Source organism: Passer montanus, unplaced genomic scaffold (genome assembly GCF_014805655.1).
Source record: "Passer montanus isolate IOZ18808 unplaced genomic scaffold, ASM1480565v1 scaffold43, whole genome shotgun sequence".
Classification (NCBI taxonomy): Eukaryota; Metazoa; Chordata; class Aves; order Passeriformes; family Passeridae; genus Passer; species Passer montanus.
The window spans coordinates 3604184-3630749 of record NW_024369151.1 but is presented as its reverse complement, the minus strand read 5'-3'; the positions used below and the strand labels follow the sequence as shown (position 1 = coordinate 3630749).

Genomic DNA, 26566 nt, shown 5'->3' with positions numbered 1-26566 from the left:
GATTTTTTGATGAAATAATGACTGGTAAAAGTTCCTGATCACTACTGGTGACTCCAAGCAAAGAACCTCAGCAAGGAGTGGGGGTTGCTGGCCAAATCCTCAGCTCTGCTGAGGAGCTCCTGGCTCCACCTGCTCCTGAGCATCCCAGCTGCCAGGGCTGATTTTTTCCTCTCTATTGCCTGCAGGTGGGATCGGGTTTGGACGTGCCAAAGGCAACTCTGGCTCAGAGGCAGACGATGAAACCCAGCTCACCTTCTACACGGAGCAGTATCGGAGCCGGAGGCGAAGCAAAGGTACGAAAGGTCGCTGTGGTTGAACACTGGTGCCAGGGGAAAAGAAATGCTTGAGCACCTTGGCTGTCCCGTGGGTGATGGTGTCTGACACTGCCCGAGTCTAAAGGACAGCCACACCAGTCTGTGGTGGTAAGCACGTCCCAAAATGTGTAGTTTGTGTGATGCAGCACAGTGCAGGAGCCATAAATCCCATTTCCCAGTGATGCTGCTGAGGTTCTGGGTTTCTTTGATGGTTTCTAATATCAGTTACCCTCCACATGCCCTGGCACTTCCCCAAAGCTGCACCGGTGGGGAGTGGTTGTGTCTGTCCTCATCCTGGCACTGGTGCAGCTGTCAGGGATGGTTACCCTGGCAATTCCTTGCTCCAAACTCCTGTTTTCTGCCCTTTATTTCCCATGCAAAGCATTCATTGGATGAAAATTGCCTGGCCTTCCACTTGGCACAAAGGCAATTAAAAAGAACAAATTCAAAACGAGGGTTGGGGCAGGGATTTGTAGACCCAAGTCCCTTTAGGCTCTTTTTGTGAGTTAGAGAAGCCAAGAAACTGAAATATCATCTGGAGTTTGAAATTAGTGTCCGCATTTCCTCTTGTCACATCACGCCGGATTGGTTTTTTCGGGACTCTCAGCCCGAGCTGTTTGGTGGAGGAGAGGACGAGTTCTGCTGCTGCTGCTGCTACTGGGTTTGAAAAATCACTGTGGGGAAATAACTCCGTTGGGAAGCAATTTAAAAATTGCACAGTGGGTCTGCTCCCTCCATTTGTTTTGTGCGGGGAGCCGGGCCTCGGCAGAGCGTGGCAGCCAGATAGATTTCGGTGCCCACCGCAGCAGCACGAGGCCCCATTTGTTTCCATGATGAGCCATTCCCATAAATGCTTCCAGTGTGTTTATTTGAATGTGAAATTGCCTCAACACCTCTGATCAGCTCGATGGTTGTGCACAGGAATAAACTCACGCATGCACAGGGGTGTGCTGCAGTTGTTCCTGCTCAAAGGCTGTGGGCCTTCAATTTTATATGTTTGGGGTCTGTTTTTTATGTGTTTTAGAAGCAAGAGAAATCACCACCATGTTTAAAATGAGCTTTTGATGAAAAGGATGAGAGGATTCCTGAGTTCCTTACTTGTGGTACAAACACAGCTGCATTCAGAGGAAAATGATAAAATCAGAATCCCAGAATGGTTAGGGTTGGAAGGGACCTTAAAATCACCTTGCTCCACCCCCTGCCATGGCCAAAGACACCTTCTGCTATCTGAGGTTGCTCCAAGTCCTGTCTCACCTGGCCTTGGACACTTCCAGGGATCCAGGGACAGCCACAGCTCTCTGGGCAACTTGTGCTAGGGCATTCCCACTCTCATAGTCAAGACTTTTTTCCCAATAAGCTTAAGCTTAAACTTCCTTCTAACCCTGCCCTCTGCCAGTTTGAAGCAATTTCCTCTTGTCCTGTCATTCCATGTCCTTCTCCAGCTCCCTTCAGGTACTGGAAAGCTGCAGTTCTTCACCCCTAAGCCTTCTCTTCTCCAGGCTGAGCAATCCCAACTCTCTCAGCTTTTCCTCATGGGAAAGGTGTTCCATCCTTCTGACCATCTTCATGCCTGTGTGATAGGAGGAAGGGATTGGTTATGTTGCAAACAGGGACAAAAGAAGCTGTCCCAAAACACTGCTGGTACAGGAATCAAGTTTCCAAGGTGCTGGAGTAGCTTTTGCAGTGACTTATTCAGGAACACTGGGCAGACTGTAACAGCCCTTGGGTACTTTGGAAAAGTCACTGAAGTTTGGGTTTTGTTCAGCTTCCACTAGAAAAGGGGTGATAGGGCACAGGGAAGGATGGAAAACTGTTTTAATGACAAGCAGACAAATCTTTGCAAGGCTGCCTTGATGTCATTCCTCTTGAGGTCAACTGCTCTGTAAGTCTCTTGAAAAAGGCTCATACAGGATGTCGGGTACAAAGATATTTTTATTGACGTCTGTGTTGGTTTTTGGTTGTTGGTTTTAGCTTCCTTGTAGGGCAAATATAAAGGAACAGATGAATGGGAAGAATTCCTTTCTTTCCCTGTGAATAAGCTGTTGTTCACCTGGGCAGCTTTGATGGCTGGGTTTGAAGGGAATTCAGGAGGCAGAGCTGCCTCGCACCGTCGCACAGGGCTGGCTGTTAGATCTGCCTTAGTGTTTGAGCAATGCTGTGAGAACCTGGTTTGTTCATGCTCACTGGGGGCTAACAGAGGGAATTGTCTTGCATAAAGTCCCCATTGTACTTCCCCTCCTGTCTAGATAAATTTGGCCATCGCTGCATCCTTGAAAGGAATTTTCCATTATCCTTTCATTGACTCTCCTCTCCTCATGGAAGCAAAGCAATAGCGTAGTGGGAAGTCGTAGTACCGAACTCATAATTACAAGTTCAGCCAAGATCCATAATTGGACGGGATCGTAACTCTAATAGAGAAGGATGCATCGTCAGATACAGTTAATTCTTACAATGATGTTCCCCTATCGATTTCGCCAGGCTTGCGTGTCGTTGCAGGTGCCTTTGGATAGTTATCAGGTCCAAGGAGAGGGATTCCTTGGGGTTTCTCTCCGTGGATAAGATTTTGTAGGATTGAGCCTAATTACTTGCACTGTCAAGGCATTGATTCCAGATGATGCGATGGGAAGTTTCCACTTAGGAGGTGTGCAGGTTTGCTTTTATTTGAGCTTGGTTAAGTGGCCTCCTGTGTCTCCTGGAGAAGGAGGACAGCAGGTTCTCCAGTGCTTTGGCAAGGCAGATTAGAGAGACATTCCTACAGGAAAATATTCAGCAAGGAGAGTTTGTTCTGGTAGCTCAGACCCATTGGTACCTGGTTTTCAGTGCAGGAATACACAGAGAAGTAAGAGGCAGCACCTTCTGTGGTCACAGCATGCTGCACCACTCACCTTCCCAGCCTCTAGGGCTGTGGGATACCCTTACACTGGTGTTACCATGTCCTTGGAAAGTCTCCGGAGAAATTATACAGCAGAAGAGTGTAAGGAATAAAGCAGAGGAGATCTTCCCCTGAAGTCTTGGCCTTTGCTGTTGGGCTCAGCCCCATCTCTGGGATTTGAGCTGGGAGAGGCACTGCTGGCTTATGCCAAGAAATGCTCTGTTCACTCCCAAATCTTCAGTGAGACACCCTTCTCTTCACCACAGTGCCCTGCCTGTGCCCACACCAGCTCCCCACTCTCCACTTTGATGGATCAGGGTGAGCTCTGCTCTGTGGCATGCAGTCTCAAGGGAGCTGGAATTCAGATTGATTTTCTAAGTGAAGCAAGTCCTGAGAGAGGCTGTCAGGCTGTGCACAGCTCTGTGCTCAGAGGCTGAATTGACCTTCAGCTGGGGCCAGGAATGGCTGGTTTGCTCCTTCTTGCTGACCCTCAGTACTGACTCCTCAAGGATTTCCAGAAATCAGACTTTCTTGCAACCTATTTGCAACAGGTTTGTGCACCTCAAGGCTCTGCTTGTTGTGGGGGTTGGCTCCCCTTTCCCATTCCTCTGGGAGTACCAGGAACTGTGGGAACTTCTTTGCATTCTGGCTGTGGTGCGCAGATGGCTCTGGTCTCCAGGGCTGTCGGTCATCACACCTTCCACCAGTGCTGAAGTCTCTGTCAGAGAGAACCTGACAGTGTTGTAAGGATGTGAATCCACATCCCCCGCTGGCCAGCAGGGCTGTATCAAAGCTTTGATGCTTCAGGGGGGGATGTGTTCAGTCAGGTTCCACTCGGAGTTTGAGAGGAAAATATTAGTAGCAAAAATCCCCCTAAAGCAAGAAGGCAGAGCCCTGTGCACAAACTCCACTCCTGCTCCTTCCCTCTCATTCTGGGGTGGGTTTGCCCTGTGCCCAGCAAACTATATTCAGCTCTAGGTCTGACTGTGCAGCCCTGAGTTCTCCTGGTCACAGGCAGCACCTGCCTGATGATGAAATCAAATAGTGAAAGGTGTGGGGGAAGCAGCAGCACTGTAACTCCAAGGCTGTATCAGCTCTGTGCCCATCTCATTGACGATTCCGTGAGTATAATGAGCCCCTCCTTGCTGGATGGGAGGCACAGTCAAGGTTCCTGCACCTCCCTCTGCTTTCTCAGGCCACAGAGAAGCTGCTCTGTAACACAGAAATGTGCAGCAGATGCTGTTCAGCTTCCTGGGTTGGGGGAAACTGAGGCAGGGAAAGTGATGGTGTCATATGGAAACCCTGTGAGGGGCTGAGCCATCCTAAGCCCATTTGTCTTGGAGACCCACAGACTGTCTGCCCTCCCTTGCACTCTAATCTGAGCCTCTGGGACCTGCTGGGAGCCTCTGGGACCTGCCAGGAGGTTCCCATACCTGCTGCCAAACCCCTGAGTCTGGGGCTGATGTCGCTCTCTATCCAGCAGAGATCAGGTACAGAGTTGCTGGAAACCCAGACACAAAGCATGGGGTGCAAAGATAAAGAGATGCTTTTGTTCCTGTGATGGTTGAGGGCACCCAGCACAGTGTCCACCCACCTGGGGTGTCTCTTGGAGTGTCCTCAGCTGGCTGCTGCTCCTCAAGCTGTCTCTGGTATCTGCTTGAGCTCGAGCTGCACCACCCTGAGCCTGTTCCCTCACACCTGGGTCTGGGATTGCTTCACCCCTCCTGCCCTCTCCTGTTAAAAGAGGAAGAGGGGAAACATCCCACTCTGTTTTCCTGCACAGCTCTTGTTCCAGCTCCCCAGCACCCCAAGGAAGGGAGGGCATGGCTTTGGGATGCTCCTCAGCTGAGGTCTCTGTGAACAAGGCACCTGGCTGTTTCCATAGCACGCGGTGATGGTTTTGACAAATTAGCAGAGTTCAATTATGTACCTTGGATTGGTGTCAGCCCCGTGTGTGCGTGTGCCGGGCTGGCTGGCGGAGCCTTCTGAGGGCTGTTAGAGAAATGAGAAGCTGAGCTTTGATCTGCCTCTGTATTTGGTGTTTAAAACAAGGCCTTTTATAAGGGAATATTAGGTATTCGGAGTCTACTACATATGAGGAAGCTTCGCTTTGATCCTCTCCCATCTCCAGAGGCAGCAGGCAGTTATTATTTCATGGGGAACTAAACGAGGTGCAGAATGAAATTTGGGTACTGCTCTCTTTGCTGGTGCCTCTGGCCTTGCTGGATCTGAGTGAACGCTGCAGGCAGGACATCATTCCACTCTTCCATACTCCTCAGGGAATTGCCTCCCTGCTCTGCCTTAGGCTTGACTCGCCTTCAAACTGGGGGAGATGCTGTTGGCAATCCAGTGGGACACAAAAGGTGATAAAGCATACATGTCAGTTTGGGCTTCTTCCAGGGACATGAGGGAAGAATCTGTCTGTGTCTGGTGATGTCTGTCTGTCCTTGGGGATGCTTCTCCCTTCCTGGCAGCCCTGTGTCCACCCCCTCCTTGTGTGGTCAGCCCACGGCATGGACAGGTTAGAATTCCTTAGGAAGGCACATAGAGCTGTTAGGATTCCTCAGGAAGGGACACAGAGCTGTTAGGATCCCTTAGGAAGGGACACACAGCTGCTCCCTGCAGGGACAGACGGACAGGTCAGCCTGGTGCACACCCAGCTGGTTCATGGCACATGGAGCTGTGCTGCTCTTTGTGAGGCCAGCAAAGAGCAGCCCACAGGGGACACCACAGTTCCCATGTGACCTGCAGATCCCCAAATCTCAGGAATGAGTTGCCTTCATGATACAAATCTTGTCTTTATGCCCCAGAGCAGCAGGGTCCCTCCCTCCCTGCAGGCTGCACCCCAGCACCACAGCCATGCTCACACTGTGATGTCCAGGCACTGTGACAGTGGGGGATGCTCCTTATTCCCAGCCATTCTCTGCTCTCCGTCATGGATGCTGCCTTTCCAGCTAGTGAACAAATGTGGTGCTTTTTCATGATGGCTTATTTTGCCTGCAGAGCAATGAGGCACTGCAACAGCGCATAAAACCCATTCTAGTCCCTCTCCATTCCTGCTGGACTCGGGCTGTGCAGGGAGGCTGGGCTGGGCTTGCTCCAGCCTCCTCTTTGCTCCCTTCATGGCTGGTGGCTGTAGGTGTGGGGGTGTTCTCATGCTCCAGCCCGTGCCAGGGGTATGAGCTGCTGGGAGAGGAGCTGCTGCTGGGAGCTGGGGCTGGGCAGCACCAGGGGCTGCAGGTAAATGCTGCTGGAGCTGCAGTGGCTGCAGGCACTTTAACTTCCCTGGACTGCGCTGGAGATAAAGGCTTTTACATCTGTTCCTGGAGGCAGTGCGGGTCTTCCTATTTATTTATTTATTTTCCGATTGTATCTGATACAGCCTCAGCGAGTAATTGAGTGTTTGAGAGTGAAAAATTATCTCTCCGGCTTGGCCCTTATCTTGACAGCAAAGCAGCACTTTTAATTTAATTTTGTTCAGAGCATGTGGGTAACAAATTTCACTAATCGCTCTGCTGTCGCCCTCCGCATGGTAACGAGCCTCTTGTTTCCCGGGAAGCTGAACATAAACACGGAGCTGGATGCAGGCGGGAGGAGGGCGAGGGCTGGTGCCGCTTGGAAAATGAAGATGCGTTTCCTTGTGGATTCCTGTGGCATGATGGATTTGTCTCCCTGCTGCAGCAGGAAAGGGAGCAGAGGGTGGTGGATGTCACATTTGTTCCTGCGTGACGTTTGGCTTGTGGGGGAAACTGAGGCACGGAGGGATGTGCCCCAACCCTGGGGAGCTGTTGCAGAGCAGAGATTTTTATTCCCATCCTGTTCTGTCAGTTTGCATTATTCCAAAATAATGGATGGAGGCAAAAGATGGCTTGGGACTTTTGGTTTGTTTTTTTTTTTTTTTTTTTTTTGTGGCTGCAGCCCAATTCCCTGATCCCAGCTCTGCCTGCAGGATGGCAGTGGGACAGCAGGCAGTGTGGTGTGTGGTGAAGGTCCAGCCAGGATGAACAACTTGAGACCTTGGACATCTCCTGCCACCAGCCCCTGGGACATCTCCTGCCAGGTCCTGAGCCCTCCCTGCCACCCTTGCCTCCATCACTTCTCTCTCCTTCTGATTTCTAAAATCAATTTATCTGTCTGACCAGCCTTTCACTCGCTGAGCACAATCCTCCCTGGGCTGTGACTCAACACAAACTATTTCATAGATAATGATTACTTTTTTCCCCCTTTTTCCTGTAGGAATAATGTTTTTGCTACACTGTATTGAAAATTGCTTTCCCTTCTTCTTAAAATGAAACCTTCCACTCAGATTTGCCTTTGTGCTTGTATATTGTAAAATTGGGACTCATTTGGAGTGTAAAACAAAAAAAAAAAGATCAGGCCTTAATTCTAGGAGAAGTGCTTTCATTGATTTTCATGAAAGAAAATTCCAGTGCAGGCAATATCTACCTTTAAATATGTAGCTGTTTCTTTAATGTGATTTTATCTCAACCAATTCAGCACTGAGAACATGAAAGCAAAACTGACTTCATTGATTTTAATTGTCCCTGCCCAGAGAAATGCACAAAAAATATAACAGTGCCAGGAGAGCAAATTGAGTTTGCACAAATTCTTCCCCCCTTTGCTGTGCCAGAAGGTCTAAGATGTGTGGGCAGGAGAATCTGCCTGTGGTGACCCTGGTGCTGATGGGGCTGGTGGATCAGCATCTCAGCCTGTGCCACCTTGGTCATCTGTATTTCCCCCCTCTCCTCAGCTGCTCATTCCTTGCCCAGCCTTCAGGGCTTTGCCTTTGCCCCCTTCCTCCTCTTGGCAGGGATTTGCTGGCGAGGTCTCCCTGCCAGCTGCAGCACAATGCCTTAGAGCAAAGGGGGAGCACCACCAACAGCTGTATAATTAGGAAGCAAATACATTTATTCAGTACATAAGGCTTTATAACTCCAGGAGCACCTGAAGAGCTGAGGCTCAGGCTGCTGGAGGAGCACAAGAGCTCACTGGGATGCCCAGGAGCTCGCTCAATGAGCCCTTGACCTTGCTGTGGGGTCCAGCAGCCCAACCCCAGCCTCCCCACAGTGCCCAAACCACCTCTTGGCATCCCACAGCCCAGGGCTGCCTTTTCTGCAGCTCCCTGTGCTGTGCTGGAGGACGTCTCGGCTAATTGCTAGAGGATAATTCATAAATGTTAATAGTATTAATCTGATTCAGCATGTGCTCAGCAAGATCTAATCCTCTATAAATCCAGAAGTGACTGATCTCACCCTTCTGCTGCACAGCGTGGCTGCCTTTCCTCCTCCTTTCCCCCATCCCTTCCTCTGTGCACCCTCTGCGTGCTTGGAGGGTCTTCTCAGGGTTCTCCCCCAACACAGGGGAAGCAAAGCTGCCACTTCAGGGCTGATCCACATCCTGCTGACTCTGGGATGGGGCTGGAGACTGCCCAGTGCCCAAGCTCTGACCCAGATCTGGGCTGGAGCTGTGAGCACTCTCATTGGGATTTGTCCAGGGCTGCAGTGGAGAAGATACCTCAAGAAGAGGCTGGGGCCAGGTGTGGTGTAGATGGTGTGTGATGAAACACCTGCCTGGGGGGCTCATTGCATCCACATCCCTCCCCTTTAGAAGGAAGGGGCTCTGGGGCTGGGAAGTGCATGAATGCTTGGTGGGGTCATGGTGCAGGAGAGCTGTGTCTGGCTGGAAAGAGGATTTGCTCTCCCATCCCAATTTCCCATCCACTTTCCCATCCTATCCCATCCTACCCTATCCAATCCCATCCCAATTTCCCATCCCATCTCATCCTCCCCTATTCCGTGACCAATCCCATCCCATCCCCCAGAGGAACCATCCTGCTGAGGAAGAGGAGGCTGCAGGGCAGGAGGGGAGACAGGCAGTGCTGCTCCCTCCCCGTGCAGGGCTGCTCCATGTCCGGAGCCTCCTGCCAACAACCACTGCTCATCTTAATTGGCGTTTGACTTGATTGGACACGATCTGCCCCTCGTAGAACACCTCTGTGTGTGTCTGTGTGTGAGGCTGTCCTGGAAACGCTGCTCTGTCCTGTTAATGAGCCTCTGCTGGAACAGAAGGATGGATCATTAGGAACCCGATTCCTCCGGCACGGCAGCGACACCGGCGTGCTCCGGGAGCATCCCGGGGGTGTCGGCTGGGCTGGGCTGGGCTGGGCTGGCTGTCCCCCAGGGGTGCTGCTGTCCCCAAGCTGGCTGGCTGTCCCCAGGTGTGCTGCTCTCCCCAGAGGTGCTGTTGTCCCTGGGCTGGGCTGGGCTGGCTGTCCCCCAGGTGTGCTGCTGTCCCCCAGGTGGGCTGTCTGTCCCCCCCAGAGGTGCTGCTGTCCCTGGGCTGGGCTGGCTGTCCCCCCAGGGGTGCTGCTGTCCCCCCCAGAGGTGCTGCTGTCCCTGGGCTGGGCTGGGCTGGCTGTCTGTCCCCCCCAGGGGTGCTGCTGTCCTTGGGCTGGGCTGTCTGTCCCCCCCAGAGGTGCTGCTGTCCCTGGGCTGGGCTGGCTGTCTGTCCCCACCAGGGGTACTGCTGTCCCCGAGCTGGGCGCTCTGCATGCAGCACAGCTCGGCAGGGGTTGCTGAGCTCTCCCAGCACTCGCTGTTCTCCCGCTCTCCTTCCCCAGCCCCGTCTTCCTCAGGAGCTGGGAATACATTTCCATATCCAAGTGGCCACGGAACGTTCCCTGTGATGCTGTGATGCTATTGTCTCCTAGGGGAGTGGGGAAGATTGCAAAGCACTTGGCGTTTAACACCCACATATGGTTAACACCACAGGCTCTGTGCTGATAAAGAGGGGGTAATTAAAGTTTATTTTTTTTTATAGACTAATCTCCCAAGCATGTATTTATGAGCCTGATTTAGAAACAGCATATTACTGAGAACACGGGATATTTGTGTTGCTCATAAATCCATACGTGTTCTGAACACACCTTGTGGTTTCTTTTTTTCCTTCTCCCCCCTAAATTTAGGCAGTACTGCCAATATTAAGAAAAATTGAGCCCAGAGTTTTGTTGGGTTTTTTCCCCCCTCCTTGTCTTTTGGGCGGGCAAAGGAAAGTGTACAAAGCAGTGAGTAATTAAATGCACGAGGAAATGATATTTCAAAGGAGACACGGTGCGTTTGGAGGGGCTGTTTGCTGAGTGTTTACACCAGTGGCTTTGAATTTATCTTCATCTTGCAGCAGGTGCAAAATCTGCAGGGGAATGTGGTGCTTTGCAAGCGGTTTCTGAGCAGGGACTCACATCCTCACCAGCATAATTTGCACTGGGGTTTGAGGGGAGAAAAAAAAATCCTGGGTGGGGAAGGTGGTGGTGGCCAGAGTCCTTCTGACCACAGTGCTGGACACTCCTCTTGTTTCCAGTCTAATTAAGCCACCCTTGGGTCACCAGCAGGGAGCGTGTCAGGTATGATTCTGCCCTGAAATGGAGCACTTTGCCTTTCCTTTCTGCTTCTCACTCCTTGGATTTTGTGGGTCGTGGGGAGAAGTTACTTCTCTCTGCATAGAAGTAATTTATTCCTATTTTTCATCCTGATGGTGTGCCCTGCCCACTGCTTGGGTGCAGACTCCCTGGGAATCCCCATGGTCCCAGTTTTTCCCTTCAAAACTGCCTGGGTGAGCACTTGGAAATCCATTCACTTTGTTGCAACCTCTCAGAACACTCCAGAAACATCTCTGATTAAAAATATAGAGAGATGATCTTAACATATGAAGCTTTTATTAGGGGAGAGAGATCTGGGGAGTGAGTTTGGTCTCAGCCATGCCTGGTTATCATCTTCCTCCTGGGATTTTTGAACCCCACAAGACACAAACCAGGACTTCTGTAAGGTGCTGGGGCTCTCAACCATCTACAAAGGTCTTGTATTCCCCACCCAACTTCCTCCTCTTGGTAGAGGACATTGATACCAGATTGTTTGGTGCACCTGAAGTTTCAAACTTCAAACACTTCCCTGAAAGCCTGGAGATGACAAGGAGAGGAGGGAAAACCCAGGCTTAGCGAGGCCAAGCTCTCATTTGTGGCATTGGGTTTATTTAGGGCTGCCTGGGCTACTGAGCTGGGTTTGGATCCCCTCCCTGGGCTGAAGAAGGAAGGGATCAGTTTCTCTCACCTCTGGACCAGGGTGAAGCCCTGGAGAGCCTGCTGAGGTGGGTTTGGTTAGCAGGGTCTTGCTGAAAATACATTTGCTTGTGGTTTTAAAGGCTTGGAGTGAAGCTGATTATCTCCAGATAGGTGTTTAAATGCAGCACAGCAGTGTTGGAGCATCAGTGGTGTGCAGAGCAGGGAAAGAGATGGAAAACAAAAACCCAGTCCCTCTCTTTAAATGCTTTTCCATCAGTCTCCCTTCAAACCTGGAGCTAACTGGTCGTGAACAATAAGGAGCTGAGCTGGAAACCCAATTTCTGCTCGAGCAGAAGCCCCCTTGTTTTGGTTCAGTTGGTCAAAACCAAACATCAGGCACTTGTAGAGGTCAGTGATTAGCAGTGATGGAAATGAGAGAGTGCAGGAGGGAAGGGAGTTACAGGAGACTTGGAGCAATTGTCCCTTTCCTTGAGCAGCCAAGCTCAAACTCATGGAACTGTAAAAGGATTTTTGCTGTTACAAGCCCCTGTGCTGCTCTCCTCTGAGTCACAGGGAGAGAAGAAGCCACATGGACCAATGGGAATGTGAAATCCTAATTCCTCCAGCTCCACTCTGGCTGCAGTTTGGTGAAAGCTGCCATCATACCTGGGATTTGGGCTCTTTGTGAAAAGGGGATAATACTTGTCTCACTCATAAGGGATTTATGATTTAATGTTTGCAAAGCACTTTAAGACCCTGGATTGAAAGGTGATTTATAAGGGTGAAATCCAGCGTTGTCTGGTCCATTGTATATTTGATTTTGACCACTTATCCTCAGGGGGGCTTTTTTCCTTACCTTTTTTTTTTTCCTTTTTCCCCCCTTTTTTTCTTTTTTGCATTCATGTCATGACTTCAAGCCAAGCAGGGGCTGTGGCAGGCACAGTATGCCCAGCAAGAGGAGGATTTTGCCTCCCATGGAAGTGCTAACTTATGCTGATGATATGAATAAAGATTGGAAAAGAAAAAAAGAGGATTGCAAGGTGAGGGGCACAGGGGATTGGCAGTAAAGCTGTGAAATAGGAGTGGGATGGCTGTTCAGATGATCCATGCATAAGGAAAGATGCTTCATAAATAATCAATTTACTTGCTCCTGTTGGTCTCAGTGATGGGGGTATTTTCCAGCAGATCAGCCATGTCTCCTGTCCTTCAAATTCCTGGTTGGAGCATTCCCTGTGCAGGCTCCAGCCTGGGGATGCTGTGGTGGGGCTTGGTCTCTGCCTGGGAAGCAGAGGTTGTGCTGAGCATGAGGTCCCTGCCCTGCCCCCAGCACCTCCAGCAGCAGCTTTAGGCAAATCACAGACTGTGCAAGGGGTGACTTGGATCCATTTCCAATTCCGTTTTCAATCTGATGCTTTTTAAATCTCACTTTGCTGATGAGGTGATGAGGGCTGGGGCGTAAGTGGGGAGAGGCTGCTTCCAAAAATCAAGAGATGTCCTCATCTGAATCCTGAGCAGGGCTGTGGTCACCTCTGCCAGCAGCTGGGTCATCTCAGCTTGCACCAGAATGGGCTGTGCAGCCTCGGGGTTCATTGCTGTGCTGTGCCCTCTCCTTGCCATGGGCACACTCTCCAAGTGCTGCATCCCAAGCTCTGAAGAAGGAATTTTGTGAGCTGTTTGTTGTTATCTTGGAGCAGAGTGGGGTGCTGGCACAAGGTGTTGGATGAGGGGGCTGTGGAGGATGCAGTGCAGTCAGAGCAGCAGCAGGGAGCCCCCAGGTCCAGGGGATCAGCAGTGCCTCAAGGATGCAGGCTCCAAGCACTCCTTTCTTGGGCAGTGGAGACCTCTTGGTGGTCTGGGACAGTTCTTTTTCATCTCCATCAGTAGAGAGGGTCTCATTTGGACACCCGACATTCCCAGTTTGTATCCAATAAGAGCAGCTGAATCTTCTGGGGCAGCTAGGTCTCTCTGGATGACTCTGTGTTGCACAGCTTCCCCACAGTCCCTATGAAACCCGGGTATTCTGTCCCACCCAGCTGCAGTTGATGGTGATTCAGCCATCCTAACCCTGTCCTGCCCCACAAGGGTTTCACAGTGGGTTGTCAGTGTTGACAAGAAGTGATGGTGGTTTCAGCAGGGGTGCACAGCAGGTGTGATGAGTGATTCCAGGGAGAAGTTCCCAGGGAGAGGGTGTATGTAGGGATTTGAGCAGGATTTGATTTTTTTGAGTGGTTCCCTCCTCTAGCCAAATGAAGCCCCGTGCCAAACAAAGTGTGGTGGGAGCCCTGGGGTGTGCAGACTCTGCTGAGCTTCCATCCTTATTTTCCATGCCTGCCTTTCCCGTGCTGGTGCTCCCCTGCCTCTGCAGACAAAGCCCTGGGTACAGCTTTCCCTTTTGGCCCCCCACCCCCCCCCCCCCCCCCCCCCCTGGGTGTAGGGATTTGAGCAGGATTTGATTTTTTTGAGTGGTTCCCTCCTCTAGCCAAATGAAGCCCCGTGCCAAACAAAGTGTGGTGGGAGCCCTGGGGTGTGCAGACTCTGCTGAGCTTCCATCCTTATTTTCCATGCCTGCCTTTCCCGTGCTGGTGCTCCCCTGCCTCTGCAGACAAAGCCCTGGGTACAGCTTTCCCTTTTGGCCCCCCACCCACCCACCCACCCACCCCTGTGTGTGCCTTGCAGGTTCCATGAAGAGCCCTGTGAACAAGACGGCGCTGACGCTGATCGCGGTCAGCTCCTGCGTCCTGGCCGTGGTCTGCGGCTCGCAGCTCTCCTGCCCGCTGACCGTCAAGGTCACGCTCCACGTCCCCGAGCACTTCATTGCTGATGGTAAGACCCTCCTGTCGTGGCATGGCATCCCTGTTGTGGTAATAATTAGCATTGGCTCCATGATTCCAGAAGGCTGATCAATCACTTTGTTATACCATACTTATTAAGAAATCCATTCCTGTGGCATTCACGTTTTCTGAAAAATTCTTTGCCCAGGATTTTTCTCCTGGGAAGCTGAGAAAGCTCCAAGACAAAGGAAAACAATTCTTATCTCATTTGCTTCTTCTCTGTTTTGCTCATGTGTTGAATGTGTTTGGAGATTGTTTACCCACAGGTGATTATTTCATTGCGTTCTGCTGTGAGTTGTTTTCCCACATTGGCCAATCAAGGCCAAGCTGTGGAAAGAGTCACCAGTTTTCATTATTATTTTTATACCATTCTGTAAGTATCCTTTCTGTATTCTTTAGTATAGTTTAGTATAGTATTCTTTAATATAATATCGTATTATAAGGTAATAAATTAGCCTTCTGAGAACATGGAGTCAGATTCATAATTCATTCCTTTATCAGGGCACCCTGCAAATACAAAACATCGCCCTTAGAGTGTGATACAGTCAGACCAGATTGGTCAATTGAATCCAAACACCACCATTGGCCATTTAAGAAATTACCCTTCGGTAAACAAATCTCCATTGCACATTCCACATGTGCACACCAGGTGCAGCAGGTTTACATAAGAATTGTTTCTCATTCTTTTTTCTGATCTTCTCACAGCCTTTCCCAGGACAATGCCTGGGAAAGTTGTGCCTGCTCTCTGCGGCCAGAGAGCTCTGGCCACACCCTCCTGCTGCCCCTCTGGATGTGTTTGGGACATGGGGATCTCTCTCTTTGGGAATGTCCCAGATGTGTTTGACTGCAGGGATCTCCTTTTCCACAAGCACATCTGTGAGCCTAAGGCCAAAATCTCAGTCATGTCAATTAATATTATCGTTGTTATCATTGGTGCTAATTGTGTCTGATGGATATTTCTGTTCTCCTCCAAACTCGTTGAGGAGCCCTGGGAGCTGCACAGACAGGCAGCAGCAGAGCTGCTCATCCCAGCCTTTGCAGCAGCATGGGGGAAAATTACTGGGGTTTGAGCAAAGGCAGAGATGTTTTGATAAATTAGACGAGTGCTGCTGTCACTATTTATTGCTTTCTCCAACTGGGCTCCTTGCATTTGTTGTGTTTCACTGACCTTTTCTTTATAATGTGCAGTGAGCATCGAGTGCAAGTTTTCAGTAACACGAGGGCAAATTTCATTTTCTTCCAGCAGACAGGACCCATTATTCAGTCGGTTCCAATTCCTCAGCTCCTGCACTTGTCTCACTGCTTGGGGCATGCAGAGGGGGCACTTTCTCTCTGCCAGAAACGTGCTGCATGCAGCAGTGCATCACCAGCTGTTGGGGTGTCCTGGTGCAGCCAGCTCTGGGACAGGCCCTTCTTTGGGAGCTTTGGAGTGGAGGGCAGCTCTTGGGGGATTATTATTTTGGAGAGGGGGGAATGGTTAAAGAGACACAATGGCATGAGAGCTGCAGGGGCCAGTGGAGAGGGGTTGAAATCATCACCCCATGGCAGAATGGGAGTCACCAGTGTGTTTGAAGTGGGAATAGCCCTGATAAGAGTGGTCTCTGGGTTGCTGGGAGAGCCCAGTGGTCACCGCTGCGCCCTTGTAGGAAAGAGGAGAGCATCTACTTTGTGTTCACACATTGAAGGAACTGAACATTAGTTCAGTGGAGTGGAGACATGAAGATAACATCAAGGTGTGGATACCACCTCTTTTGAAGTGTTCAAGGCCAGTTTGGATGGAGCTCTGAGCAACCTGGTCTGGTGGAATTTGTTCCTGCCCATAACAGGGGGTTGGAACAAGGGGATGTTTAAGGTCCCTTCCAAGTCAAACCATTCTGTGGTTTAAGGATTTGAAACAAGGGACTTGTCTACACCTTGGTTTTAATAATTGTCCAAGCCACACATGAGTGTTTGAAATCTTCACAGATGGTTCCAAGTAGCTGGAGAACAGAAACTCCTGCATTTGGGGCTTGGGGCTGCTGCAGTGCTAATTTGTGTCCCCGTGGGATGGGCACTGGCCAGTTCAGCACTTGGACTGGGAGCTCACACTGGTTCTGGTACTTGCTGAAGGTCAGCCAGGAAGGCAGGGATGGAGACAGGACCTCAGCATCCTGCTCTCAGCTCATGGTTCTGGCCCAGGAAAGACAGTGTGTCCTGAAAAAGAAAATAAACAAAATGCAATGAGACTCCACAGAATGAAAGTGGAAAGCCGAACCTGTACTTGTCACCAGGAAAGGGGTGGCAATGCAAATTATGCAAATGCAGGGAACACTCGAATGAAAATGACAATGAAATACCAATAAAGCAGATTAATATCCTTGAAACTGGGGGAAATGGGATGATCTCCAGTCCCGACTTAATGACTTTTCTGAAGAGAAAGTGGCAAGAGGACTGGTAACAACGGTTTGGAGAAGAATTAAAATGAGCTTTGTAATGAAACTGTAAAATATAATTACAAACTGTGAAAACTTTTTAAATATTTTTTATGAGAAACAGTCAAATTCTTCACATAGAAGCAGCCAAGACATTTTGCAGTGGCTATCACTTTCCCTGAAATCTCAGCATTTTATGCGATGACAAGTCTCTTGCTCAGGAAGAGAAAAAGCTCTTAAAGTTGTCCCTTCTTTTTGAATAACAACAAATCCCAAGGCACCACCCAACTGGCAACAAAATATTACAAAGCATTTAAAGACATCACAGAACTGAGCTGGGTTGGGAAATTTCAATGATACCCAGGAAAGTGTGGCTGGATGTGTTTGCCAAGGCTCAGCACCTGCAGTTTGATGCTGATGGAGAAGAGGGGACCTGCTCCTCCTTGGAGATCTCCCGTGGGGGATTAAATCTGATTTTTACAGGGTGCTAAAGGGGGTTGGCATCAGCATCCCTGTGGCATCGAGGTGACAACAGAGCTGATTTGTTTGGCCTGGCAGAGTCTGGGAGCTTTGATCAGTCTTGAAGCAGCTTCTGGTGCGGCACCCGACAGTGGCACCGTGTCTCGCGGGTGTCGCCGTGCGCTGCAATCGTCTGGTTCCCGAAGCTGTTCCCTTTGGTGCTGCACAGGATGATAAGGCAGACTCTGTGAGAAGGCAGCCATGGTGCAGTCACAGGAAATGTTCCCATTTGAGGGAGTGCTGCCCTCTCATTCCCTTTTGAAATGTGGAATTTCAGTAGGGACCATGAGCCAAGGAAAATCTGAAAGCGGAGCTGCTACCGGCACCTCTGCAGGAGAAGCCAAACAAAGGCAGAGGCTGAAAGAAATCGCTCTCCTAGACGATGAGAACTCGGCTTTGAAGGAAACTTTAAATAGATGCCAGCCAGTTCTGGCATGCCAGCAGCCAGAGCCAAGAAAAGAAAGAGGGGGGAAGCCTCCCCAAATGTCTCCAGCTTTGGAGAAAAGCAGCTTTTCCTGCTGCAGCAAGAATGGTGTTAGAGAAAGCAGCTCCAGAGCCTGCTGGAGTGGCAGGGTGGGAAAGGGGAGGGGAAGGACTGGGACCAGAAGCCAACTGGCAGCCAAGCTGGGACGATATATTCCAAGCAGCAGTTCTATAATAACCAGCCTGTCTCTATTGCCCTTATTTCTCCCTCGGTTTGTTTTCTTCCTTTTGTTCATTTGATGGGGCGCCCCTGCCTCGCTCCCCGCTGAGCAGTTATTGCCTGCTTTGCACAGCTGCTGTGCCTTCACTTCATGGAGCAGCTGGATCAAGGAGAGCCTGGCAGGAGCTGGCATGGTTGGTGGGGAGGGCTGGCACCTCCTGCCTCCCAGAAACAAGTTGGTGCCTCTAAATCCTCTCTATTCGAACACAGTGCTTGGAACATCCTCTCCTCCCTTCTGCTGCTCCAGGGTTTGTGTTTTGAGGCAGTCCCTGCCTGTGCTGAGCAGGAGGAATTGTTCTGATTTCAGAGGTGGCTCAGATTTATGGAAAGAACCGTAGTGGCTTTTATGAGGATATGGAAATGCAAGGCATTATTTAGAGGACCCTTTAGCTGTGTCAAAGGGGGGAAGAAAGGAAAGAGAGTCCTTCCATCTGAGTAATAAAACCTCTTATGAATATGGGAGCCACTCAGCTCTACATTCAATAGTTGTTTTTTTGGTTTTGTTTTTTTCTTGTAAGTAATAATTCAAAAAAGTAGAGCCAGAGCAATGGGAATGGCTTGCAGGGAAGGCAGGGTGGAGAAAGATACTCTGGAGGACTCAGCCTGGAGTACGTCCTTGCTGCACAACAGTATGAAATATAGTATCAATTAAAGCTTCCTATTTTTACAGCCTGTGAGAGGTTATATACGGTGTGGGTGGATGTTTGTACTTTAGTGGGAGAGGTGGGTGAGATCCTCCAGTGGTGCAGAGGGAGCCAAGGGCTGCATTTAGCAAGGGGCTTCTAGATCTTTGTTTTATAAGTGGAAATAAAGGGCACAAAGCAGGTTTTTGTCAAAGACATCTTGGGCATTTACAACCTTCTTCCCTCCTCTTCTGAGATGTATGCCAGGGAAGTTGTGGTGATCCCTCTGCACCTCGCTGGGCTGTGGGATGGGTGTGGAGTGGTGCACAGAGCTTGGTGTGGGCAGCAGGGATCCTGCTGTGGGATCAGAGCTTGGTGTGGGCAGGCAGGGATCCTGCTGTGGGATCAGAGCTCAGTGTGAGCAGTGTCCCCACCCTGACGAGCTGCCTGTGTGTTGGCTCTGTCCCTCCTTCAAGTGTGGATGAATTCTCCCAGTATGAACGCTGCCCTGAGAGCAAACCCAGGTCTCCCTTTGCAAAGCCAAGAGCCCAGCTGAAGTGGAATTTCTACTTGAGACCGTGTTTTGGGTTGGAGCATCTGACAAGATGGCAGAGGTGGAGGGAGCTTCTTTTTTTTTATTTAAATCTCAGTGCATCTGCATCTGCCTGCCTGAACAATGCCGTGCTGTCCTTGCCACGCAGCTGATCAGTAATTGTTTCATCTGCAGATTATTTCCTACCTTCCCCCACCACTGTCTCCTCCAAGATGCTGGTGAATTGGATGCTGCTATTAGCAGCCTGTGTTAATTTTCCCTGAAGACTGCTCTGCAGACTGCAATTGTTGGGACTCACAACAACTTCTCATTTTGGTTTTAATTAAATGTGTTGGTTTAAACTGTTTGTTTTTGACATTTCCTGCTCAATCTTCTGCAGCTCTTGGAGGTGACCAAGCTCATGCCCTCAGGGCACTCAGGATGTGCTGCACATGAGGCCACACAGAGATGAGCCACGGGAGGTGGGGGACTGGCTGTGTCCCCATCCCCTCTGGCAGCAAGGAGAAGCTGGACACACTCCCTGATTTACAGGTGAAGCTCCCCAGGTTTGTACCAGGATGGAGAAAGAGATCTGGTCTAAAGCTATCTCAGGTCAGACTGGGTGAGCTCTGAGCAATCTGGTCCAGTGGAGGGTGTCCCTGCCAGTGGGAGAGGGGTGGAACAAGATGATCTTTAAGGTCCCTTCCAACCCAAAGCATTCTGTGATGCTGTGATCTTTTCAGACTTCCAGAAAGATTCTGAAATTGGGGTCTCCCATGTTCACCAGCTGTTCCCAGATCCATAAGTCCCCTCTGAAACCAGCAGAAGGAATTGGTTTAAAATACTTTTTTTTCTTGTGCTGTTTTCTCCTCCCAGGGTTTTTGCTCTGTGGAGACCTGGGTCAGGGCTCTGACAGAAGCAACACTTTCTTGCAGACTCAGTGTCACGTCTGGCTGCTCCAGGCCCTGTGTGTTTCACGTAAGGTGGCCGTGTTTGGGGGCAGCTTTACAAATTGCATTTTACTTCAGCAGCTCGTAATCAGCAGGGTCACCTCCGTGCCTGTGTTACAGCTCACTCCCGCTCCTGTGTCTGCTTGCCTGGCAAGAAAATGTGAGCAAATGGCTGCAGTGTTACCAGACATGAACTCTAAATATTAACATCAATTTATGAACTGTATCAGCGTGGATCAAAGGGATTCCAAGACGGTTTTACAGCACAAACGCTCTTTGCATGAAGAACTAATAAGGTTCTGGAGGCTGAAGTACATCATGTTTTTATCGTGGCTTTGACAGGCTCGTGAACCTGCTCGGCTGCTGCCCAGCTCCCCAGCCCCGTGCCTGCCAGAGGCATTCCCAGCTCCTGGGGCAGCTCCATTGGCAAGGGAAGGCAAATGCTTCTTCCTTCTCCTCCGCAGGATTCACTGGAGCAAAGCCAGCAGGATTGGCACTGGATTGGCACTAGATTGGCATTGGATTGGCATTGGCATTTGGATGGTGTCAGCAGGAGCTGCTCCAGAGCTGGGACGTGTTGCATCCTGAGAGAGGCAGGAGGTGCCCACCCCTGTGGGGAGGGGGCACCTCCTGGCACCTGCTGAGCTTTACCAACACCATTTACCCTTGATTTGGGAGGGATGGCACATCTTTGACCAGCTAACCTGCTCTCCCTCCCATAGATGGAGAGATGCAAACATTGACTTCTGCATTCATACAACAAGCTTATCACAGCTCCTCTGTGCTTTGTGATGTGATTAGATTTAGGCTGGATTTCCCTGAACCCTTTTCTGATATCTGGAGAGCATCACTGAGCCCTGGGCTGCAGCGTGGGAGATGGGAGATGCAGAGCATTAAGGAGAAGGGTTTTTTTTTTTTTTCAGGAGTCTCATTTCTGTCTCAGCCACTGCTGGCCCAGATGACTTCTGAGGACAGAGATGTGATCTTACCAACACCTCCACAATTACTTTGTCTAAAGCTGCCATGGGAGATCTCTTGGCAGCATGAGCTTGACCACAAGGCAGGGTGGGCAGATTCCTTCTTGCTTAAGTTTAGGAGAAGTGGGCTGAGCCATCACCTGCCTTATTAATACATTTGTTGTTTGTCAGGAGCTCAGCCCTGGAGAAATCAAGACTGACTGACAAGAAAACCCAAAGAAAGAGTCTGTCAGAATGATCAAGGAAGTGCAATTTAACACTTAAATTGTAACTCTGCTCCTCCCACAGGAAAGGTGGTGCCACTTTGAGCTGTAATTGCACACAGACATGTACTGCTAATTGACTTCTGCTTTGCCAGGGTGGAAAGCTCTGGCAGGATTAATGGTGTTTCAAGGGGATAGGGGTCTCCAGGTTTGATCATCATTGGGTTGGGCAGGTGAGAGCCCATGGGTGCAGTTCATGTGCTGAAAATACACCCTGGAGTCAAGCACTGTGAGAGATAAACTGCGAGTGCTTCAGCTGAGGGAGGACTGAATGAAAGATGTATCTATAGGCTTGTGCTGTTTTCTAATCTTTCTATCATAACTTTCTGTTTAAGAATTTCACCTTGTTCAAAAAGAGAAATAATTTTAAAAAAATAGTAAAGAGGTTGTCTTGGATTTTAACCTGGTGTGATGCTGTCCCTGGATTCAAAATAGACTATAGAACTTAGAGTTTGACTTAAAGCTATTTAAATGATTGCCAAATCACCTGGTTTTGCACTGGGCAGGAGAGGGATGGTGAAGCTGAGCACTGTGTTAGTCTGTGGGTGCAGTCCTGCCCCAAGACACATTTCCTTGCTTAAGTCAGCACATGTGTGTCCTGGGCACCCAAAGTCTGTCCAGCTCTTTGGCATTTTCTGGGAGAAATTTTAGAAGCAGAAGTTTTCATGCCCTGGGCCCAGGACAGGAGAGGGAGAGCTGATCAAGGGGAAGAGCTGATAGGGGAGGAGTTGTCTCTTTGGGCAATGTTCTTTCAAGTTTAACAAGGGAAAGAAAAAGGTCTCTAAAGAAATCAAATAGGGTTATTCTTTGTACCTATAGAATGAAGCCAGAGGGATCATCTCTCCTCTAGTGTTTATAAAAACTATCTCTAACAGAATTAGAACTGTATGGTAGCATAGGGCTGGATACATTAATAGCAACCTATAGTATGACCTCCCACAGCTTCCCAACACAAAATACTAATTTTAGATGAAAAGGAGTTTTGTTGGCCAAGAAACAGTGAATGGACCAAAGATGACAAAAAAGAGCAGAGGGAGGAATAAATAGATGTTCTTCAAAAAAAATTATATTTTGATCTTTTGCCTTGAAAAGAAAGAGAAAGGAAAAGCCAAACCCTTTTGGCTGCCTTTTGGGTGCTTTGTTCTTTTCCCTTGTTAGATATCTCTTCTGAGCTGTTTTATCCTGTTGTGTTCTTGAAAATGATTTTTGAAATGTCAAAACTTCAAGCCTCTTTTGTCAGGGCTTAAGCAATTCCACTGAACTTTGAAGGAGACCCCAGCATGAGAGACATGAACTTCTGACGCTGCCTTAACTCATCCGGCTTTGATCAGTGCTGGGGAAGGAACGGGGGAGTGGAAAACACACACACAGAAACCCAAACAAATCAATCCCCTGAGGGGCTGCTGGACCTTGTGGAGCTGGGAGGGGGTTGTGGCTGTGTCCTGGTGTTCTCCAAGCTGCTCCATGGCATTGGCTGGCTCGTAATTCCAACAGCATTTGAGGGACATGTCCTGGTATGGGGTTCCTGGTAGGTGGTGCTGCGTGTTGAGTTGTCATTTTGTTTCTTAATTCACTTGGTTGATTGATGGTTGCTTTACCCTGAGACCTGAACGTCTCCGTTCAAGGGAGATTTCAGCAAGGCTTTGAGTGGGAGGCTTGGAATTTGTGTCTAGGAGGACACCTGGGAGGTTGGCAGGTGGGACAGCAGGGTGGACAGTCCCTCCAGGTGTCTTCAGAGTGCCTGTGCTGGGACCTGCTCTGGGGATTTGCAGCTGAAGGGGTGCTTCAAACCAGATCTGGGGGTCATTTAGCAGGTCTGAGGTGCTCAAGGAAGGTTTTAGGAGGCTGGTTTGTAGTGGGTTCTACCCCCCTCAAGTTCCCCATCACTCCCCTTCCCTCCATCCAGAGACTGTAGGTGTGGAAAACAAATCCAGCTGATGTTCCCAACAAGCTGAAGGTGTTTGAAACAGCTCTTGCTTGGAAAATGTTTGTTCTTGGTAGTTTCTAAAAGGATTTGTTCCTCAACCTGCCCTTTCTGAGCTTTTCAGGGTGGTTTTGATGTGTACACGATGGTGACTTTTGAAAAACTGTTTTCTGTGTGTGGATTCTTTGAAAGTGATGAGAAAAATTTTGTGAAAAGGCTTTGAAATCATCAGAATTTTAGCTTTCAAAATATTTGTAGAATGTGTTTTTTCCTGTTATTTATTTCACAGGCAAGCTAAAAAGGGATTGAGGTTGGGGTGTTTGTTTGTTTGTGTTTTCAGTGGGAGTGAAGGTGATGAGGGTGTCTGTGAATGTCTCTCAAAATCTTGCCACACACTCAGCTTCAGAGATGTGAGAAGTTTCCTTGCTGGAAGTTGTCCCTTCCCTCCTCTAAGGAAGGAAAGGGAGGAAAAGAAAAGGAAGAAAGGGAGAAAGGAGGGAAAGAAGGAGGAAGGAAACTATAACCTTTAATTTTCCTGGGTTTGAGTTTTTTCAGGCTGAGGTAGAAAAATCTCCATTTTACACTGAGCGTGAATTCAGGAATTTTGGATTTAAATGTTTTCACTGCTGCTTTTCAAAGAAACAAACAAACAAACAAACCCCCATAAAAACCTGATAATGATGATGATTTCTCAATCAGACTTACTAAAATCAAAATAATTAATCTGCAAAATCTGGAGTCAGGGAAGGGGCTGGAGCCCAAGTCTGCTGAGGAGCAGCTGAGGGAGCTGGAGAAAAAGAGGCCTAGGGGAAATCTTCTCACTCTCTACAACTCCCTGACAGAAGGGTGGAACCAGGTGGGGTCTGGCCTCTTCTCCCAAGGGCTGTTTAGGTTGGATATGAAGAAAAATTTCTTCAAAGGGTTGTCCAGCCCTAGCACAGCTGCCCAGGGCAGTGATGGAGTCCCCATTCCTGGAGGGATTTAAAAGGTGTGTGGATGTGGCACCTGGGGACATGATGTGGTTGCCCTGGCAGTGCTGGGGGAAGAGTGGGATTTGATGATCTGAGAGGTGTTTTCCACCTGAATGACTGCATGCTGGGGAGCTCCAGAGGTCACCCCTCCATCACCCACCTGCCCATGGAGCAGGTGCAGCAGGTCCTGGGCCAAGATCCTCTGCCAGCTCCAGCCACCTTCATCCCTCTGAGTACAAGAGATGTGTCTGGTTTGTGCTGGGTTTGCTTCTGTTACTTCCAAGCTGTATTTTAACCAGAAGTGGGGTTCATTAAGTAGGGATTTAATCAAGAGCTACTGGTTTTGCTCTTCAGTCCTTGGGTGCAGAGGGAGTTGTCTGTAGCTGAGTCTCAAAACAACCGTACGTGCTTCCCAAGCCTTGCTCTTTATTAGGGAGCTGCGGAAATCAGGAGGAAAACAAAATTGACAGGTTACTACTTAGACGCCTACATGTAAATAGTAAACACTCCCAAAGGGTGCACATGCATGTCTGTTTGGGAAGAGAAACCGGCAACTGTTGTTATTGATATGTAAGGCTATCTTTAAAAATTAATTGAAAAGAATAATTAGAGATAAAACCACGTGGCTCTAAGAAACTTCTCAGTGTTTCCCTGCTTTGCAGTGGTGCTGGGGGGTTTACCCAGTGATTTACTGCTGCCTTGTGTCTGATTGAGATGTATCCTGCAGCCTTGGTGGGGCAGCTCCTGCCTTGCTCTGTCTCCAGAGCTGCTGGATTCTGATGTCTAATTCTCATTTACTTGAGCAGTCAGCAGCTTGGCAGCCTCCACTGGCTCTGAGTGTAGAGATGCGCCTGTGAATATGTTTGTGGTATATAAACACTCTGAGTGTCAAAGACCTGAGTTTATGGGAAATTAGGGCTTGGATTTGGATGGTGCTGAGATCTTGGGATGCCTGAAAATGAGGTCATTCACTGAGATGCTTGACTCGAGGCTCTGCTTGTTTTATCCTTTGCATGGATAATGTGGTGCAGGATGAGGGTGAGAAGGGCTCCCTCTTGCTAAGCATCAGGGATCCTCTTCAAAAGGAGATCCAGTTTGTATTCAAGCAGGTTCATGTGGGGTGGCTGCTGCTGCAGGTTTATCATCCTGCTTTTTTAATCTCTTGGCTTTCATCAAAGTCAGTTGGTGCTTCAAAGAATGGTGTCCTAGTCCTTTAGTAAAGGCCATAAGCCTTACAGTTTCATGACAATAGGCCCTGGATCTGTAAACTTGCTATCCCTGGGTAATCTCTGAGAAGGATTTCAATCTTCAGACAGCAGTTGCAAATTTTGCCCATGTTGCAAGTCCTCAGACTTAGAGGAAAGGTGGCTATGGGCTCCTGTGCTGCTTGGCAGTTCCCCTTGCCCACTCCTCCTTGCAGGTTCCTTCTTCCCTCTTTCTAGAGGCTTTTACCATGGTAAGTTTTGCAAAACACCACTTAATGGCAGAGGTTTTTTGGCTCCTCTCTGATCTGTGCAGCACTGTTATGGAGGCAGTCTTATAATCAATGTAATTGAAGATCAGAGTTAATGAGGACCTCTGTGCCTGCAAAATCCCCCAAGCGATGCTGGGCCTCAGATGTTAGATAAGGAAATGATTGGGCTGAACTGAAAATCTATTTGGCTAATTAGATGATGCATATTCCCAGATGCCAGTGGGGAAAAATACATTTCGCAAAATAAAGAAGCATAAGATTTTGTAAGAAAATATTTTTGGCAAGAATTCACTTCTAACTCACAAGAAGGAGAGGGTGGGGGGAGTGTCTGGTATGAGATAACTCACACAAGAAGTTGGGTCTTGGGCCAATCCTCTCACCTTCAACAAAAGGTGAACAGGCCCTGCTGCTGCTGCCCATCTGTGCCCTGAGCTCCAGGTGCCTCCAGGACAACTCCTCCCTGAGCTGGGGCACTGTTGCTCTGATTACAGATCAGGATAATTACCCTGGTCCTCATTTCTGCAGAGACCTGGGAATCAAATCCCAGTAGTGTAAATGTGGGGAAGTGTCTGGGCAGAGAAACTGGTGGACCATTTGCTGGAGCACATTCCTCTGGAGAGGAATGGTCAAATGAAGTTTTTTGGGACCAGCTGCCAGTGAACTCATTATTATTTTACAGATATTGTCATCACAGCAGCTCCTGGAAGTGCAGTGCTCTGATGTTGGGCCAAAATGCACATTTGGGACTTTTCTTTCAGATTTCCACACTCACCTAACACACTTTTTCCCCATTCCCCCCCAGGCAGCAGCTTCGTTGTGAGTGAGGGGAGCTACTTGGACATCTCTGACTGGCTTAACCCAGCCAAGCTGTCCCTGTACTATCAGATCAATGCCACGTCCCCCTGGGTGAGAGACCTGTGTGGACAGAGAACCACTGACGCCTGTGAGCAGCTGTGTGACCAAGACACAGGTAAGGGAAGCTGGGCAAGAGTGAAAACCTTGGAAAGCTCGGAGGTGTGAGGGAGAAGGTCTGTCACTGAATATTTTGATGGCTCACCTCTGCTCTAGCCTGGTGGTAGGCGTGGGGGACTGAGAGGTGCTGGCAGGGTCACAAAGTGGTGACCCCTGTCAGAAAAATGTGAAGAAGAT

At 49.3% G+C, this 26566-nt stretch overlaps 1 protein-coding gene across 3 annotated transcripts in view; it reads left to right on the top strand.

Annotated features, from left to right (window-relative positions):
* ASTN2 (astrotactin 2) overlaps window positions 1-26566 on the top strand; it is a 323200-nt gene that overhangs the window by 105207 nt on the left and 191427 nt on the right. For all 3 annotated transcript variants that reach the window (XM_039720164.1, XM_039720165.1, XM_039720166.1), the window contains exons 5-7: window positions 186-293; window positions 13916-14062; window positions 26220-26387. In XM_039720164.1, the coding sequence (XP_039576098.1) occupies window positions 186-293; window positions 13916-14062; window positions 26220-26387 (423 nt within the window). The remainder of the gene's footprint in view (window positions 1-185; window positions 294-13915; window positions 14063-26219; window positions 26388-26566) is intronic.